Consider the following 19077-nt stretch of genomic DNA (forward strand, 5'->3'; position numbering starts at 1 on the left):
CTTCTAGAAAATAGCTGCTGTTGTCATGTTGATACTGGCCAACGGCCTCACCCCACGGTCTCTGACCATCTAGACAGGCACAGGAAAGATGTCCTGTGGAACTAATAGCCTGGTACAACAGATAATCTTGGGACAGCGCCACCCAAGCGCCTCCCATTTATAAGAGCCCCTGTAACATGCCACAGTGTCCCTGTCATGCAACCAACACTGCCCCAAGTCCTTCCCGGGGGTGAGCTAGGCCACTCCTAGTACCATGCAGTAGCACCTCTGCTGGCAGCTTACAGCCTAGATAGACTCTGACGCAGGGCTGCTGACAGGCTCAGTGTCCTCTCTGGAGATCCCAGACGTATCTTTGCAGAACTGGGCCTGGATGTCAGAGTCCCCAGAGGTTCTGGAGCAGTACTTGGTGATACTGGTCTCCAACTCAGCAGACAGGGAAGGGGTGGAGGGTCAAAGGTCCCGGGTGGGGGTGGGAACCCGCCAAGGTATCTCAGCCATCACTCAGGCCTGCACTGTTTGCGCTGTCTCCGCCGCTGCACGGCCTGGTGCAGGGCTTCCCGCAACCGTTCCTGGTTGTTGCAGATGTTGTAATGTGTAAGGCGTAACAACTTGTCCACATCCTCCTGGCTGTAGGTCACTTTTGTGTAGTGGTATGGGGAATCAGAAGAAGACAGGTTCACCTTCCCAGCTGCCTTCTCCTCCTCTGTCCGTGGCACCCCTGTGGAGAGAGGACAGGCTAGGCAGGAGGCCTGGGGACACGGCACTGAGGCAAGTCTGGAAGGACGGTGGCATGGCTCACCAGGGGCCGAGTGGTCCTGGAAGGAGTCGTTAACCAGAGGGAAGTGCAGCACAGCCGGGGCTTCGGGCTGGGCAGGGTCACAGAACGTGTGGCACTCCTGAGGTTGGCGCTGCTCCTCGGGGCTGGGTGAGATGGCCGGGAAAGGGATGCCCTGCTCCTGGCAGAACCGGCTCACAAGCTGCAGCTGCTGCTGGCAAGCAGAGGGGACATTAGAGGACCTGTGTGCGAGGCTGCCTGTACAACGGCATTCACTAAGATGTGCAGGACGTGGTGCTTGTGGACCCAGAGGACCACAGTCTGACTATGTCCCCTCCACCCCCCGCTTCCAGCTCCTGAGGGCTCCCCTGAGTTAGTGGCCCTCTGAAAACGGGAGCCATCCAGAAGCAGCAGGTATGCCAGGATCTCTTCAGGGTCAGGTTTGGCAAAGAGAACTGTAGTACAAGATAGGTGAAGATATCCCAGCTACTCAGCACCCCCCTCCCAGAGCAGAGTTAACTTCCCCCAGCGAGGGGCGCCACGATCATACCCCCAATGGATCCTAAGCAGATCTCCCCAACCTGAAAGGCTCCATGGAGGTTATAATCCAGTGACAAGATGAGGTCCACATCCCGTGTTGGCTTCAGGAGGGGTGGGCAGCTAGTATTGATGAAGTAGCCAACATCCAGGAGGCAGAGGTGGGGCTCCATGGGCGTCAGCTGGTTGGGGGACCCATCCAGTTTGGTAGCTGCAAAGGTTTGGGGTGAGAGAGAAGCATTAGCTGTCAGTGAGAGTCCAGGCCTCTTTAGGCCCACAGAAGATGCTCTATGGTCCCCACAAATCCTGCCAGAGCAGCATCTCCCCGGGAGAGAGGAAAGGAGGTGGTGGTGGTGGGTGTCCTAAGGCTAAGGGCGCTGGAGACATGGACATGGGTGGGAAAGGGCACCTTTCCAGGTGGAGAAGTGAGGATTATGGAAATAGTCCTTGTGGAAATGGAGGCCACGCATGAAATTGTGGGTGGCCTGGGCCAGCGGCCGCTTTGTCAGGAGGTCAGTGAAGAACTCGGCGATCCTGCCGGCTGCTGTCGGTGGTTCTTTGATCTTCAGATGGGGGACCTGCTCTTTGTCTGCACAGGCAAGAGTGGGGGTGAGGTGACTTTAGGAAAAGGTCTCTGATCCTTTATCCCAACCTCTGTGGTGACCTTACAAGGGAAGCAGTTGAGGTCTACAATGTCTCAGACACTCCCAGCTGGCTGCCCATCTCTCTCCTATAGGAAGCCCAAGCACCTACCCAGGCTGGCCTGATCCTGGGACCAGCGGTCCCAGAACTGCCTGGGTTCAGAGGCCCAGTACAAGCTGTCTTGGAGGCTGGCTGCAAACAGGTTGCTCCAGATGCCTAAGAAAGAAAGGGACATCAAGTGACAAGTCCTCCCCTGCTGTTAGGGTCTGAACCCACCCTCCCTCTGGCTGAGGTGGGCCAGGTGAGGGCCTCCCTTTCACCCAGGCCCCCTCCCCCAAGCCTCCTCACCTTCCAGGAAGCAGATGCGGGACTCAGGGAGCTGCTTCACCAGCCGCCCCATGAAGAACTCAGAGCCAAAGAGCTCAGAGGGAATGAAGGCTCCATACTTGGGAAAGCCAACTTCATAGGGAGAGAACTCACACCATTCTATGAAAACAACACACACCTCAGCCATGGAGCCCAGAGACCTTGGGCACCCAGCCATCCACCAGGGACTTTATCTCAGCTCAGGGGACCAGAAGGCTTAGGCCTTGTTACAAGCATGGAATTCCCCTATCCCAAGGATATAAAGGAGCTGGCAGGGTGACAGTCTTGTACTTGGACCAGGAGAAGTGGGCATCAGATTCACCTTTTACTTACAGGGCTAGACACACTGTTCCATAAGAGCGCAGGCCCAGCTCTGAAGCCACTCACCCCCAAATTCAAAGGTGGTCAGGCCCCGCTCCTTGCTGTTGAGGGCACAGTAGATAGGCAGAGGGTTCTGGCCTCGACTCAGAGCCTCCCGTTGATCTGAGAGTTTGTGTTCATGGGGCTGAGTGGAAGAGTAGCTTGGACTGAGCCCTCGGCTTCCCGATGCTAGAAATCTTTCCCACTTATCACCCAGGGCCCACCCTCCCCATACCTCATCATGCAGCAAGGACTCATTGATGAGGGCCCACAAGTTGGTGAAGCAAGTTGGGTGGCCCAGGCGGGTCCGCTCAGCCAGCTCCTGCCGGTACCTCCATAGCTGGCTGGGGGCCAATGCCCCCAGCTTGCTCTTTGTCACCTGGGTCTTCAGCAACTCGGTGGGCCCTGCCAGGTCCTTCTGAGACCACTCTGGGTCCTCATAGAGGTTGGCCAATGCCCTGAGGAAAGCCAAAGCTTAGGAGTAGGGGAATGTTGTCACCAAAGGACCCCATGTGGCCTTCCATGCCTTTGACTTTCTCTTGAAGGCCGGCAGTCTGGCCACTGCCTTCCTGCCCCCTGGAGCACGCTGTGCCCAGTCCATGCATTTGCACAGCGGGCCCTTCCCCTTCCTAACGCCCCCAACCAGCTCACCAGGTGGATCCTGAGGCCCCAGTGATGTAGGAGATGCAGTCCAGGAGACCAAGCTCCCTCAGGCCAGCCAGCTGCCCATATAAAGAAGTCATGGCCCGGATGCCACCACCAGTGGCCATAACAGCAATCACTGGGATCTGGAAGAGGACAGCCAGGTTCAAAAAAGGCCTGAGGAGAGGAAGCTGCACTCTGGGAAGAGGTTGTGTCAGTCAAAATGCGATCGAGTCTTGGGATCAGCTCTGAGTCAGCCCTGTTGAGATCTAGTCAGAACAGCCTCCCAAAGGCCTCACTGCTTCCAACATCAGGGCTCCAGGAGTATGACTGAGCAAGTGCCAGGAGCCTGTGTGCACTCTTTGGAAGCCTGCAAGGCCCTGCTACGCAGTGCTGCAATCCATTCTGCTAGGAGCCAAGTCAGACTGGTCTGACCCTCTGGGGACCATTCGGAGCCAGTGACCATCCTCATACCAGATGTGTGTCATCAGGCATGTCACCTCACTCAGCAGCAGGTGGGGAACCAACAAACACAGGGAGGGCAGGCAGAGCTTGCCAGTGACAGGCCCAAGTTGACACCAGCTCTGGGCTGTACAACCCTCCCAGTACTGAGCCCCGGGCTAAGCAGGCCAGAGGAAAACTCCACCCAGTTGTACTCAGCCCCCAGACCTCATCCTCTTGTAGGTCTTGGTCCAGCTGTAAGGCCTTTTTCAGGGCGGCGGCCACCACCTGCTTCCTCTTGCTTAGGAAGGCCTGCTCCTCAGGGCAGAGCCCACAGCCCAGCCGCACAGCCAGCTCCTTTGGTCTGGGAGAAGGAAGAGACCCAAAAGCAGTTCTCAGCCCCACCACAGAAAAAGAAACTGGTTGGCTTCATCTGCCAGACCCTTGCTTCTCTCCTCCCTTCCCAGTCCTCACCACCACTTACTGTGGAGTAAGGGGAAGGGGAACCCAGGACCACGCACACATGACGCACACATGTGACTGTGGTAAGCAGACCACGAGACTGAGGGCACCTAAGGTCTAGGGCTGAACCCCAACTCAACCCAACTCTTTCCCTCACCCACAACTCCAAAAATGATGATGGGGGCAGAAAACAAATCCATGTCCCACCTATTTGTGATGGAAAGCCACCCTCCCTCTTCTGAAGGACAGTTAAGGTCCCTCAACAGCCTCCGTGCCAAGGGGCATCCCTCCCCTTCCTTTGGTGTCCTTGCTCATTGTCCTGCTTATCTGGACAGACACTGATCCTAGATTTCCCAGGATGTGTGCTGGGCAGGGACAGGGCTCATCCCTACACTGTAGCAAATTAAGTGGGAGCAGTAAGAACAGCCTCTGCACATGAAGCCTCCTCCTGCTCAAAGTCCCAGGCACCCAGGACAGGTGCCTTCCCTTGCTCTCCACTCCCCAGGCGCGTTCTTACCCTCCTTCCTTCTGCAGTTCCAGCCTCAGCAGTGGCTCCTGGAAACCACAAGTACCATGATCACAAAGGCTGGCTATTTCTACCCCACTGTGGCCTCAGTGCACCCAGACCATCCTTGGGCCCCGAGCACGTTCACAGGATCCATGCTTCCGCCCACTGATTGTCTGGGGGCATGGCCCAAGGGAGGATTGCTTCAAGCCCAGGCCAGCGACAGCCCTGCCCACAAACCCAGCTCTCTATGTGACCAGTACCTGGGATGTGGGGAAGACGAGTCTCACCAACTGTGAACAGGGTAGTGCGTGTAATGGAACCTTCAGTTGTTCGTGGGGGTCATCCTTAGGAGAAGGGGAGAAAGGACCCCCAAGAGTCGTTACTCCTTTCTTAGCAAAGACCCCCTCACACCCCACCGACTTCCTGAGGCAGGGACAGAACAGCAGGGAAGGGAACAGAGGCTCCCGTCACCGCAAATGTGACCCGGCCGGGGAGCACAGCTCAGGATGGGAGGGCTGATGGGAGGGGCAGGAGGTCTCAGGAGCAAGGCTCACTACCTGCAGATGAACGGTCAGCTCTTGCTCCCAGCAGGTTGGGTAATGGAAGAAGAAAGACCTGGTACCCACAGAGGCAGCCTGTGGGCCCTCACAGGCCCCAGCAACCACAAGTTGAACTTTGCTCTCTGGCCCTAGAAACAGGAACCGGGGTGGAAACTCAGGATGGGGGTCTCTGTCTACCGAATCCCCTCTGACATGGTCCGGGTGGAGAGATGGAGCCCAGGGGAGGCCCAGCATGGACTTGCCGCCCAACTTTTGCTACCTGAAAGCAGCCAGTACAAGGTCACCCCCCTAGAAAGGAGTAAAAGCCAGGAAGAAAGGTGCCTAAGGAGGGTGAACTCACCCTTTGGGTCTCCTGCCTTCTTCAGTTGGACATGTAACCGAGAGAGCTCCCGAGCCTGTGGTCAAGAGAACCCCAGATAACACGCTGCACCCATCTCTGGGACCCTACATTGTGGGTCCCTGGTCCCCAGAACACTGTTGTTACAGCACCCTCAGCCGCTAAGCATTTGCTTGAGAGAGATTTACTCCCTTGGGGGACGTGTATACCCAAGGTCCCCAACTTGGCCGATACGACCCAGGCTGTGGTGAGCCTGTTCAAGCCTGGGAGAAACATCAGACAGCTCGGAGAAGAGCTATGAGGGGAAACCTCAGGTCCCTCACTCACCACTAGGATGCCATTACTGATGAGCTGTTCCTCACGGTCTGTCCTGGAAAGAGGCCCCAGTGACTGTCTGCAAGAGCCCAGGCACTTCTCCTCTAGCAGGGAGGGTACCAGCCTCGGTGAGCTGGCACTGCCCTTCCCAGAAGGAAGCTCCCAACTGCCACCCACCAGGCTCCCCTGCGCCCTACTCACAGAGTCTGCAGCCGAAATTCAACTTCCAGGCACCCATCCTCCTGGAAGAGAAGCTAGTTAGAGGGACTGGCAACCCAGAGGGCTGAGGCCATAGCACTGGGGAAGGGCCACTGTCCCTTTCCAGGGCACTCTGTCCCCACTCCCTGGACTGGTCCCAAGAAGCTGTGCTTCTGATCAGAAGTGGGGAAGGAAGCTGGGGAAAGCTGCCTGGGATGCTTGGGCCACGCCCTGGAGTGCTAACTTCACCTGAGTGCTCAGTGAGAAGCTCTGGCGCCGAGACTCCCCTGCTCTCAGAGTCCCCACGTCAAACAGTACTGACAGCACAGGGTCATCTTGGGTCACCAGGTCCTGGTCAAAGACTTTCAGTTCCACAACATTCTGGAAGAGGCGGAGAGAGAGGTGGCTTAGCGGCAGACGTGGGGCGAGAGGATAACGGCAGGAAGAGGCAAACAGGAGACACATGTGGCAGGGGGCACAGGGAAAAGGGCAGGGCCATACTTGATGCCTGGGCTACCTTGAGCTGCCTGTGGATCCGGAAGTGGAAGGTCTGATTCCAGACAGGGTTCCTGCTGTTCTTGACTGTGCGCGTCTGGAGCGTGTGGCTGGAGGCCGTGGGCAGGCCCAGGGTCACATAGCAGTCAGAGGATGTCACTGCAGGAAGGAGCAGCACGTGTCTTATAGTGATCCCGAGCCCTTCCCTGCCCAGCACGGAGTCTACTTCCTCCTTCCTGGGACACCGTGTCCATAGGGCTGAGTCTTCGGCCTCTTTGGGGACCCTGCTCTCCAGCAGACCCCTGAGGGCCTCCTGCAGCCCCTCCCACTGGTGCTGACTGTGCTCTGAGCTCAGTGAAGGGCCAGGGAGGTGGGGGGGAGCCGGGGGGGCTTACCTAGGTCCTTGGAAGGCAAGCCATTAGCCTGGAGGACGCGCACAGTGAGCAGGCATGTCCCTGCCACCTTTGCCTGCAGACAGATGGGGCAGGGTTGCTATCAGTGGGACCAAATGCGACAGGGCCACAGGGGAGGTTGGGACAATCACTCAAGGTTTAACTCTCTACCAAAAGGACCGTCTGAACCCATCAGAATCCCGGAGTGACAAGAGACATGCTCTACATGATGACACCTTCTCATAATTAAACACCACACTGCGCCAGCTCCATACCAAGGGCTCAGCATATATTTAAGAAATTGTCACACGTCCTATGAAGGGTGCTATGACAATGACCAATCGTGAAAGGAAGCCGAGGCCACTCTCCTGAGGCATGGTTAGGAATGGATTGAAGGCAAGGTGTCTTGTTAATGACCCACACTATTTCTAGGTATAACCCTTTTCTTTTTATCCCATTACCACCCCACCCCACCCCACCCCACCCCACGAAGCTTTGAGGCTGGTCTGAGGCATCAAGGGACTTAAAGGAGTACATTGGGGCTTAGGCACCATGAGTGAGTTGCAACCTGTGCTGTCTACCCCATCCTGGGAATGGACCCTGCGGGATCAGGATAGCGTCTTTCCCTCCCAGCCCACCCACACATTGCCATCCTCCAGATCGGATAGGGGTCTTCAGAGCTCCTTCCAAATCCCTTTGCTTCTAGAGATGTGGACACTTGGCAGTGTGCCAGGGCAGAGGAAGACTGTCTGCCTTTGGTCTTCTTATCTCTGGAAAGGTGCCAATGGTCAGGTTCAGGGAGTTCTGTGGTCAGGGGCAGAGCTGAGGAAGTTCATCTCCGAGGCAGCCCTGGGCTGCTCACATGCCAAGTAACCAAGTCAGAGGCATGGAGCAGCTATTTCTTTCTAAGCCCCCAGGACAGTGGATAGGAAAGATCCTAAGAGTTTCCAGGATCCAAATCCTGGGAGTTCTGCTTAGAACCCATTCCCAGGACAGACCCCATCCCAGTTCTGCCCTTGCCCCTGGCTTCCATTGTCTGGTCCTGAAGCTGGAAAGCATCCTCCCTCTGCTTAGAGAAAAGCCCACAGCTCCTCCCTCTCAGAAACAGCCACCAAGCCCTGGATGGGGAGCCCAGTCCTCTATGAAGCCTTACCAGAGCCATGAGACCAAGTCCACAGGAACAGGAATGATGGGGCAGTGGCCACGGGACCAACAACTGCCAGCTTTAAACCCAGAGCCACGGTGAGCCAACTGGCCACACATTCCTCTCAAATCCCTCCCACAGACTCCTCCGCCCCTCTCAAGCCCCACACCCACTGCTGACCCAGCCACCTGCCCAGGAAGTGAGACACCTAAAGCCAATGCTGGAGCCAGTGACACCTCCTGGAGTTAGCTACAGGCTCCGTGAAGCCCCACTCTCCCAACCAGCCCTAATTTACAGGAGGGGTTCTGAGAGTTTGCTGTCCTAAGCTGAGCGGGTCAGCATACCATGGCCCCCCCAAACAGCAGTGAACAGTGGGGCCGAGCATCATGTCCTGGGTCCTTTTGCAACCTTCCCAGTGCCAGTACGACAGGAATGCCCAGTCTGAACTGGAGCCCTGGGCAATCTCAGAAGAGTACCTCAGGCCCCATCACAACCTTGTAGGGGAGTGGCTTTCACATAAAACAGGCCTTCAAAGCCATGTCTAGGCTGCCTCCACCTGTGGAGCTGGGTGGTCAGAGATGAGGCCTGTGGGGATAGGGGCTCTCCTTGCTCTTCAGCTGGGTGAGAAAGGAGTCTGGGTGTGGAGATCAACTCTGTCCTCAGAGAACAGCTCAGAAGGAACATGGTTCCTGTCCTTCCTGTTTATACTTGTAGAATAGGGGTCACCCTCCGGGCTCCAGACCCACCAGCTTCCCTGGAACTGGAGGAGGAAAAGCAAACAGTCTGGGACCAAGCTAGAGATAGCATTGGTGGCCCTGAGCCAATCAAGTCCCAGCCAGCCAGTTATAACACATTTGTTGTGGGTAGCCTGGATCTGGCTTACACACCTTAATCAGGGTCGCCTTGAAACTTTTACCTGAACGTTTAAGCCCTCAGCAGCCCTGGGAGGCAACTGTGTGATTGGGATATGAGAACAAATATATCAACGCCGTCTTTTATTAATGCTTCCTCTATGTTGGTCCATGACTATCCCCACAGCAGCCCTGGGAGCCAGAGCCATCATTATCTCCACTTTACAGCACATGGCTGATGCCAACACGCAGTGACTCACCAAAGGTCAGAGCACTGGTGAGAGGCTCTGCCGTACCTGATCCATGTTTCCTGTCACCTGTGTGGCAACTTCCTGGGCACACTCACCCAGACCTGTCTGGCATCTCCTGGTCCTCCAACTATATTCCAAATTTCTTCAAGGCTGATCTCAACCCACACAGGAACCCAGGCAACAGCCAGAATCAACCCCCCACATCAGCTGTCCTTTGCAGTGTCTGTGAGGGTCTCATCAGTCAAGGCCTGCGGCCCTAGTGAGGGAGTCCACCAGCTGGAAGTAACTGTACTTGAGGTCATACTCCATGTCATACCAGAAATTCACTGTGGAGAGAGGAGAGGAACCAGGTGTGAAGGCCCTGCTTTGAAGTCAGAGCCATCCCCACCCACGCCTGGCCGGGCCCTGGGTGTTCCTCACCAGCAATACAGCCGTGGGACTGCTGGACGTGGTGGAACCACATAGACGGCAGGAACAACATTTCGCCTGCCCGGACTGTACAGTGAAGGGCCCGTGCTTGGCTGTAACTGGGGTAGCGGACCAGGTCTGGAGCCAGGGGGTCCAGTGGGATCCAGGGCACCTAGAGACACAGCAGCTACCTGGGACCAGGCCCTGAGGCTCCCAAGATCTCTACCTCTGTCCCCTCTCCTCCCGGCCTTGAAGAGCCATAGGTTTGGGATTTTCAGTGTGGATGTCACCTCCCCAGACCCCTGTATGCCCATTCCCTGGGAGCCTACCCCTTCCCCAGAGCCAAGAACAGAACAGACACCTTCTCCATGGCTTCCTCGTCTACCACCCTGAAAGTGCCCCCTTCGGTCAGCTGGTAGGTCGCTGGTGTGTACACATCTGAAGGCAAGATCAGGGAGATGAATGACCTGTCAGGCTCTCCCCATCAGAACCAGCCCAGTGTTCCCCAAATACAGAGACCAGAGGGTGGGGGCCTTGGGGTGTACCTCCGGCCTGGGCACCCAACCTGCCCTGGGCTCTTGCTGCCCGCCCTCCACCACTGGCTACCAGCTCCTTTCAGGCCGTGTCACCTACCATAGGGGATGAAGGGCCGGTCACTGGGTGGATGTAACAAGAAGTGTTTCTCGCCAGAGACCACACAGTACAGATTCTCATAGTGGTCCTTGTGCACTGCCAACACATGTGAGGCCTGGGGATGGGGGGGGGGGGCGCAGCCCAGCCTGCCCTCAGCCCCACACAGCAAAGCCCACAGAGAGAGGGAAGCCATCAGGGTCAGCAGAGCCGGGGAGACTCTGGACTCCAGCAAGCACCACAGAACTTGGCCACCAGATTCTGGATGTGGGCTCCCCTCCATCAGGAGGGGAGGCAGAACCAACAGGCTCTATCTTCAAGCCCTGCTTTCCTAGCTATCTGACTTTTGAAGAGGCTTCTTGAGACCTAGTGGGTATGGTGTACCCCCCATGCCCCCAATGCCCGGCTATCAGGAGAGACCCTTCGTGGTGGCCCACCTTTCTTCCCTCTGCCCTACCAGCTCCCTCCCCACTTCAGGAGTCCCCACACCTACAGGATGTCACCGCAGCTGCCTCCCCCAGCCAGAAGTTCACAGCATCAGGCATCTTTCCTGTGGGACAAAGTGAGCTAGTATCAGGCTGAGGACCACAGGGCAGCTATTCAGAAATCTGAGTGGGAGCAAAGGAATGTCAAGGAGTATAGGAGGTGACACTGGGAATGTGACCCCTGGGGCAGAAGGGACAGCAGCCCTTTCAGGATTTCTGCTTTTATGTCCAAGCCTGGGGTGGGCAGGTAGGTGGCACCTGACCCCATGGAACCATCATCATCAAAGGCAGAGGGTAAGCAAGCAAGCTGAACCCCCCCTCCCGCCCCGCTCTTCCCCCTTCCACTCACCCAGTGACTCAGAGGCCCAGGGCACATGGGACTCGATGTCAGACAGAAGCTGAGGCAGCTCAGTGGGCAGATTGGAGCACTGTTTCTGCACATAGAGGACTCCTGGGTGCTCGGCCTGACCTTCCAACACATCCAGCACATGGCTCATGGGCAGGCGGCGTTCAGCAGGCATCACAAACCGGTCCCCTCGCACAGCATCCGCGTAACCATCTGGGGTCACAGCTACACTCACCTCTGTGGAGCCCACTATGGCTCTGCAGGCATGGACACTTGGTTTGAAGCCAGCCTCTAATGGTCACTGGGTTATCCCACCCCACAAAGAAAACCTTACCTTAAGTAGGAGAGGGACCACTTGTGTAGAGCTGGCCAGTGTTGCAGGGCATTGCGGATAATACAGGGCCTATTGGGACACACCCAATCCCGGTAGAAGCAGAGTGGACTTGGGGGCTCGTCCAGGTAGGGCACAGCACGAGGTACACTGAGATCTGGAGAAAAAAACGGGAAAGGGAAGGTCTGAAATCAGTGGTACCCAACTTCTGTCATAGTGTCTGCACAAGAGATCCTCTATCATGGACATCCTAGGCAAAGCTGCGCTGATCGAGGAAGCCTGCAGAGATGACCCCTCACTTCTTTGCCTTGAAGAAGGAATCACTCAGCAGCATCCATTAGTGAAGGGAGTCACTGAGCTGGCGGCCACAGGCTAACTGGGATGAGGCCTGGCTCTGGGATTTCCCCTCCAATGGAGATATTCACTGAGTATCTGAAACGGGCCCAAAACTGGGCATGGCCAGTATGGCTATCGGAGGGTGATACTATCATCTCAAGCAGTTCAAGGCCTATCTATCTGAGGAGATAACTGCCCAATGACAACAGAAGACAGATGGGCTGAACTGGGTCTCATGGGACAGCAGCAGCACCCTTAACCATCTTGGGCCAACATTTGAGCACTATGCCACCTACAGAGACATTTAAGTGGCTCTGTGCCACCTTTAAACTGGGTTTGGTGGCTCACATGGGTTAAACTCAGCACCTGGGAGGTGGCAGCAGGAATATCAGTTCAAAGTCACCCTTGGCTACAAAACAAGTTCAAGACTATCCCGAATATGTGACACCACACCTGGCTCTGAAATCTCTTGATTTATCCTACTGCAATCCTGTTCTTGCTTGGCTATCTCTAAGTCCTATTGACTTTTTTTCCTCTCAAACCACCCTTTCCTTCCCTCTGCTGCTTTGGGTCCAACCTTCCCTGACCACCCCTCTTAAACTGTCTTGTTAGAAACCGTCCTTATCTCTTTGCCTATTTTTCTCCATAGATTTATCCCATTACCTGACCCTGTAGAGTTTTCTCACCCATTTATTTATTGTCTCTTTTTGCAGAACAGAACCACCACCACAATGGCTGGAGTGATGGTCACGTTTCCTGGTACACGCTAGTGCCTTAGCACACAGTAGGTGCTCAGCAAATATAAAGTCAAAGGGAAGCGCCCCACACTCTGGCTGGACACACAAACTGGTCTTTCTGGTAGAATCCTACTCCCTTCCGAGAACACCAATCATCTATCTGAAATGCAACCTCACCTTGCAGTACACCTTTGATGGCTGGCTCACTGCTACCCCTGGCAGGATTCAATCCACCTTGGCATGTGTTCAGGCTGCTTCACCCCTGAGCCCAGCCTGCTTTTTCTCATGCCTGCCCCTGACCACGTGCCCTCTGCTCTGGATGAGCTTCGTTACTTAATGCCTGACCAAATGATCTGGTGCCGATCAGAAGTTACTGCAACCCTTGCTAGAAGTCAGTGGCATTCATTCCCCCCGCACCCCCCCCCAGGCCATGCTCACTCATCATTACAGCTCCCTCTGACTGCCCTCCCTTGCAATGGGTCAGAACGTATCTTTAAATTGGACATTGGAACCACATGGGAAGACACTGGTGGGCCCAGAAAAACTGCAAAGAAAAGAGCTAGTCACATACTCGCTGCCCCAATAGGGGTCAGATAAGAATCACCTGGGAGGGAGGAACAGTAACCCCACAAGCAGTAATCTTAGAAAGGAACTGTGGCTCAACACAACTAAGTTGCTCTTTGGGATTTGTTTTTGCAATGCTGAGGATTGAACCCAGGGCCTCCAACACACTACTGTTGTGTTACTCTATCCTGGAGTTTAAAAATGTGTAGAAATTGCCCCCCACCTCTAAACAGGGTTTCTATGTGTAGTCTTGACTGTCCTGGAACTCACTCTGTAGACCAGGCTGGCCTCAAACTCAGAGATTCACCTGCTGCTGCCTCCTGAGTGATAGAATTAAAGGCACGTGTGCATCATTACCACCTAATGTGAAACTGCCCTTTTCTTCCCCGCCGCCCCCCCCCCCATTTTTGAGACAGGGTTTCTCTGTGTAGTAGTTTTGGAGCCTGTCCTGAAACTAACTCTTGTAGACCAGGCCTGCCTCTGCCTCCAGAGTACTGGGACTAAAGGCTCACCATTCCCTTTAATGAATGGCTACTTTTCTCCCCTAGAGCTTCAAACTGAACTCCAAAAACTTCCTGTGACCCAGCAATGCTGTTAAGAATTTAACGGACAAAAATAAACACAAACAGGGAGCCTGCTCTAGGCTCACAGTCCCATTTCCTATATACACACCCATAGTGGGCTCCAATGACCGTACAACCATCCTCTGAACCACTTGTGTGACACTGCTTCCTGAAAAGTTGTATGAAGACAGGGAAACAGAATTCTCTCTCTCTCTCTCTCTCTGTGTGTGTGTGTGTGTGTGTGTGTGTGTGTGTGGTGGTGGTGGTGGTGGTGGCGGCGGCGGCGGCGGCGGCGGCGGCTGTTGCAGCAGTATCTTGACATGAGGTGTCTACCCGGAGCTCAGCAGTTGCTAGGCTGGCTGGCCAGCCGGCCCCTGGGGTCCTCCAGTCTCTGGCCCCCATCATCACTATCAGGTGCCGGGGATCTGAACTCAGCTCATCAAGTGCTTAGATACTTTACCCACTCAGCCATCTCTCCAGCCTGTTTCTTTATTGATATACCCTAAATACCCTCGGGCTGGTGAGATGGCTCAGCAGATAAAGGGATTTGTTGCCAAAGTTAACCACACTGAACACACACATTCTGGCACATAGAAGTCCTTAAATTTTGTTAAATGAACAGTCAAGTATTTGCAGCAGAATTATTTAAAACGAGGTTAAAATATCTCTATGCCTATCAATAATGGGTGCCAGGTTCACAGGTGTGAAAAGTTGAGGCACCTGGAACGTCCTCTAAGGGCACAGTATGGCAAAGTATGTTTGGCAGGAACAATAAAATAGGGAGAGAAGCTTCCTTTATTTGCATTGCATACAGAGGTGTCTGCACTGCTGTTCAGTAAGAAATGACTTAGCAAGAAGGGAAAAAGAAGGAACGAGGTAATGAGAAGCAAAGAAGAAACCTAACACCTAGCAGTGGAAATTGCTTGGGTGGGTCTCTAGGATCCTCAAAGCTTGGAGTCCGCTTTGAAGGAACAAGGATAGTCAAGGGTCTTCGGAAGCGCAGCAGTGCAGAGCAGAGCACGGGGACTCAGCATCCGCTGGCTTTGAGAATGGCACTAAGACTCCCGCCAGAGCTGCGCGGGGCCTTGAACAAAACCACAGCTGCACCCTACGAAGGCACCAGGACCTGCGAGCATGAGCTGTGCGCTCGTCCGCTAGCTAGGAAAGGGTGACATACGAAAATGCGAGGCCGCCAGTCGGCCACTCATGAACACACGACCTGAGCTCCGTACCCAGGCTCTCTCCACACTGTCGTCTTTGCCCGGACGCCACTCACCGCGAGCCGCAGCGGGGAACTCTTGCAACGCCTCCCGCACCTTATCCAGCGCCGCCTCCGCCATGACGCCCGCGGAAAGAGAACCCGCCCCCATTTCCGCTCTAGGCTCCCAGCCACGCCCCATTTCCGCCCTCGCCCCGCCTTCTTCGGAGTTTGCTAGCCAGTTAACAAATGCTTGTGTTTATTGACAATTTCATCCATCGGTACAAACGAGACGTTAAAACAGCCCCAACCCGTACAGCTGGGGAGGAGACAGGCGCCACAGTATAAAAGTTATAAATAAGGGGCTTTTTAAAACCGGGATGGGGTAAATCTGGACGTGGGCAGCAGTTGCCAGTGGCCTCAGACATGCAAAGGGAACTAAGCACCACTGGCCAAAAGACCTCATCCATGTAGGGAAGAGCGCAGGGAAAGACCGGCTCCCTCAAGAAGGCCAGGCTGGCTAAGTCAGGGCAGCCCTACTGCAGTAAATGGATATGTAATCCTCTGGCTGACAGAGGGTCCTCTCCCAGCCGCTACTGTTCTTTGGGGTAAGGAGTTTGGTCAGGCTAGTAGTTAAAAAAAAAAAAAAAAAAAAAAAAAGGGAATCCGTGGTTTGGGTGTACTCAGGCTGAACCACCAAAGCTAAGCACCCATTAAAACTGTTTTGTTTCTAGTCTTTGCCTCCAGAGCTTGGAAGGCGCTTCAGCAGGTTTTTGTTGTCTAAACCCTGTGAAATGTCCCTCTGCCTTACCTAACGCAGAGGGAAGGAGGGCCCGGAGACATGCTCACTCCAACTCTGCAATCACCTCACTCCTTGTCCTACCTACAGCCTGGCTATGGCTTCTCTTTACCCTCCAACAACTCCCTCAATTCTGTCCCCCCCCCCCCTGCCACCTACCTGTCCACCTACCACTTTTCCCGCATGTCTCTTGCCCAGGGCCTCCATCCCACAATCTCTACTATCCAGTATCGCCGAGCACCCAGTACTGCTTTTGAAAAAGAGTCTCCTCTGTGAGCCAGGTGTCCCATAGCCATCTCCTGTCAGCCTGGCTTTGAACACCAAGATTCCAGAATTTTAGTGTGTTCCTTTTCATGTTTCTGGATAAGAGTTCTAACTAAGCCAGGCTAGTGAAACTGAGGCCAAATGTGACAGAACCAGGTACCTACTAGCCAGGCAAGCATTCTAACACTGAACACTCAACTGTGTATACATTTGTGTGTGTGTGGCCAAAGGCCTAGGAAGGTGGGCTAGTGCCCTGTAAACCATGAGGGAACTCCCAATACAGGTTTCTGATCGCGCTTTTGTTTGTTGCCCGGGGGATATAGGGGGAGGTGGTCCCTGGGGCTTCAGTAATCCTCTAGGGACCAGGGTTAGAGAATAAAGAAGCTCAAAGGGCTTAAGAAAGTAGGCAGGCTTTGTGTTTGCCCAGCTGGGGGCTTTACTGTCCAGCAGCAAAATCCCACAGCTGGCTCCACAAGGGAAAAAGGGATGGGGTAGAAAATGCTAGGGCTCTCTTGCAGGGAGAATGGGAGCGGAATGTGGGGGCTCAGGTCCTGATACCAACTCAAGTCTTCTAAGGGCTAGGAATCCCCTGGAGGGCCAGGCAGCTCTACCTTTCTCAACTGCCAGGAATTGGGGGAAACCGCCCCTGCTTTGGCAGCCAGGAGAGTGCAGCTGGTGTGGGAGTAGAGGTAAGGGTCTACAGTTGGCTTTAGGGCACTAAGTACCACATCACCTTTCACCTCTCCCCCAGCGTACCCTGTGTATGCTCCACCCCAGGGAGCTGATCCCTGAAGTAACTTCAAATGGCTTCTAAGAAGAGAAGGCCAGCCCTTCCCAGTGTCCCCAGATGAGGCAGGCTGCCCTCCTACCCCTCACAGCACCAAGATGACATAGACTCAAGACCTGCCCTGCTATGAGCCACTGGAGGGGCTTTCGAGGCAGGAGTCCCAAGGAAGTGAGGCAACAGTCATGGAAATAAATTAATAAATACAGGGGCCCCTGAGCAGCAGCTGGGAAGGCTGCTTTGCCTCTGCGCACCGACCCCTGCTATCCACTCCAGACATTCTCACAGGTTCTGATGAGTGGAAGAAGGGCTACAGTTTCAATGGGGAGCATTTCTCTTGGACAGGCTCTGGAATTCAGAGTCTGCGCTCCATACGCCGCTCCACAGCTCGAAGCAATAGCTCTGAGTACTGCTCCAACAGGGCTTGGGTTTGCTCAGCCCCCACAGCCCCAGGGCTGCCGCCTGGGCTGGACAGCCCTGCCCCGGTCAGGGCCTCTAGTTCCTGCCGCACTGAAGAGAAGGTGTCTCTCAGGAGACGGATGATGTGGCTGTGCTCTGCCGAAGGTGTCTTACAGCTGGTCACCTGCAACAAGTGAGGTGTGGGTCAGTAGAGAATGAGTGTAGAAAAGGGGATCCACCTGGGCCTCGCCTCTCCACAAGGGACACCTACCACCAGTAAGGAAGTACGGCCAGGCACTCCGATGGGTGGCCCAGGCACACTAGTAAAACCATCTACTTTTTCACCACTTTCCCAACAACTCACACGGGCTGCACTCTCTTTCAAACGTGGGCACTCTTAAATTGTTTCCTACTATAAAGAGCCCAAACCATCTGGGGATATGAAAAAGCATACTATTAATAGTTACACTGAGACAACAGGCATGAATTGGGATTTTCCTTGAACAAAGATGATGTTCTAAGCTACAACCCTACCTTGGGTGCACCAGTTTTTAGCCAGAAGTGACCGATAGATCCTGGGGTTGAGAGTTGGCCTGCCTTCTGACCCTCTCATCTATTATTCTCAGTATTTTTGAGTGCTCCACCCAGCCTGTAGAAGAACCCTTACTATGACTGTTCTAGAGGCTCAAGTGTAGCCCTGCCTACAGGCTGTCTTCCTGCCAGTGCTGCCCAGCACTCACCAGCTGGTAGAGCTGCACTGCCTGGCGCACATTCCCCTGGAGCTCCGCCACAAGCTGTTCACATTGTTGCAGACTCAAGGCCAGCTCTGAAGGACAAAAACCAGTGAGGTCCAGCTGCTCTTCCAGGCATCCCAACCCAGGGCTTTTAGAGCAGTGCTCTAAGCCCCACCAGACCACAGTCCCTGCCCCTTGCACCATTCCCTTCCAACACCTTTCCTGACACCACACAAAGAAAGATTAGAGGAAGATTGTGAAGGGTGGCAGGAGTGACTCGCCATCAGGGCTGCATGATTTATGGACCAAGACAGGAGCAGACAGGACGAAAAATGCCAAAGGCTGGATGCACAGACATGAGATGGAGCCAGAAAAGAGACCAGAAAGAGGGTGGGGTGAGACACGAGACTGGGGAGCTGTGCACACCTGAGTCCTGGCTCAGGGTTGCCCCTGGTCTGGTGCATTCCATGGGATTCGCAGACTTCTCAGGGCATGGGGGCTGAAAGCTCTGGGGGCCTTGGAGGAGACCGCTGACCGGCAATTGCTGGGCACGGGGGTGGTTGGGGCCAGGGTGAGCCTGGCCCTCTGTCCTAGGTTTAGGAGTGGCACCCTCCCCTGAACAGGCCCGTCTTTCAAATGGAGTGTGAGCCTTTCCTAGGTTCACCAGGGAGCCAGATTGTTCTGCTTCATTATGGACTTGGTCCTTGGTTACAGGTGAGAATGTGGTCAAAGTAGGACGGTCAGGCAGTGGTTTGGGGATGTCCAGGACAAGGTGAGCCCGGCTAGGCAGAGCTAGCTTGTTGAGTGGTGAGACTCGGACTGGTGCAGGAGCTTGAGGTTCAGCTGCCAGGCCTGGGTTCTCCCCAACAGAAATGCTACGAGCTAGCTTGGCCGTAGAACTGGAGGTGGAGATCTGGCAGGAGTGGGTCTGAGATGGGTAGCTATCAGCTTGTGGCAGGGATCCTAAGCTGCCCTGGATCTCCACCTCCCGGGAGAGCAGTGGACGTGATGAAGGCACCTCATCTGCATTAGAGACAGGGACAGCTGCAGGTCAGGTTGGTATGCCAACCTGAGGAAGCCATGCCAAATGCTAGGGCTCAATCCCTAGTTGCTACTTTCCCACAAACATGACCATTAAGGGACATGCTGCGGCAAGCACGGGGACACGCCAGGGCTGCACCAGAACCACCTTCCTCCAGCATGCCCACATACACTGCCCCACA

The 19077-nt window shown here is 54.9% G+C and overlaps 2 protein-coding genes across 4 annotated transcripts in view; both read right to left on the minus strand.

The window, feature by feature from the left end:
• Positions 1 to 122: 122 nt before the first annotated feature.
• On the minus strand, positions 123 to 15817 carry Pla2g4b (phospholipase A2 group IVB). The gene is made up of 25 exons (XM_051183651.1): positions 14953 to 15817; positions 11480 to 11633; positions 11149 to 11402; positions 10808 to 10864; positions 10318 to 10413; positions 10046 to 10122; positions 7034 to 7106; positions 6661 to 6797; positions 6393 to 6524; positions 6147 to 6187; positions 5958 to 6000; positions 5634 to 5688; positions 5291 to 5421; positions 4994 to 5077; positions 4743 to 4780; positions 3992 to 4127; positions 3332 to 3468; positions 2916 to 3138; positions 2708 to 2825; positions 2303 to 2440; positions 2066 to 2170; positions 1722 to 1901; positions 1357 to 1523; positions 800 to 986; positions 123 to 718 (listed from the first exon to the last, which is right to left on the minus strand). Exons 1-25 carry the CDS (start codon positions 15074 to 15076, stop codon positions 498 to 500), a joined length of 3108 nt encoding a protein of 1035 aa, XP_051039608.1. The 5' UTR covers positions 15077 to 15817; the 3' UTR covers positions 123 to 497.
• Positions 15818 to 15872: 55 nt separating this feature from the next.
• Positions 15873 to 19077, minus strand: part of Mapkbp1 (mitogen-activated protein kinase binding protein 1) — a 50263-nt gene continuing 47058 nt past the window's right edge. The window contains exons 29-31 of one of the 3 annotated variants that reach the window (XM_051183650.1): positions 18281 to 18877; positions 17861 to 17946; positions 15873 to 17304 (exon numbers count right to left, since the gene is read on the minus strand). In XM_051183650.1, coding sequence (XP_051039607.1) covers positions 17077 to 17304; positions 17861 to 17946; positions 18281 to 18877 — 911 coding nt within the window. In that variant the 3' untranslated portion in view covers positions 15873 to 17076. The remainder of the gene's footprint in view (positions 17305 to 17860; positions 17947 to 18280; positions 18878 to 19077) is intronic. The other 2 variants (XM_051183648.1, XM_051183649.1) reach the window with 2 other exon arrangements.

Source organism: Phodopus roborovskii, unplaced genomic scaffold (assembly GCF_943737965.1).
Source record: "Phodopus roborovskii unplaced genomic scaffold, PHOROB, whole genome shotgun sequence".
In the NCBI taxonomy this organism is placed as follows: domain Eukaryota; kingdom Metazoa; phylum Chordata; class Mammalia; order Rodentia; family Cricetidae; genus Phodopus; species Phodopus roborovskii.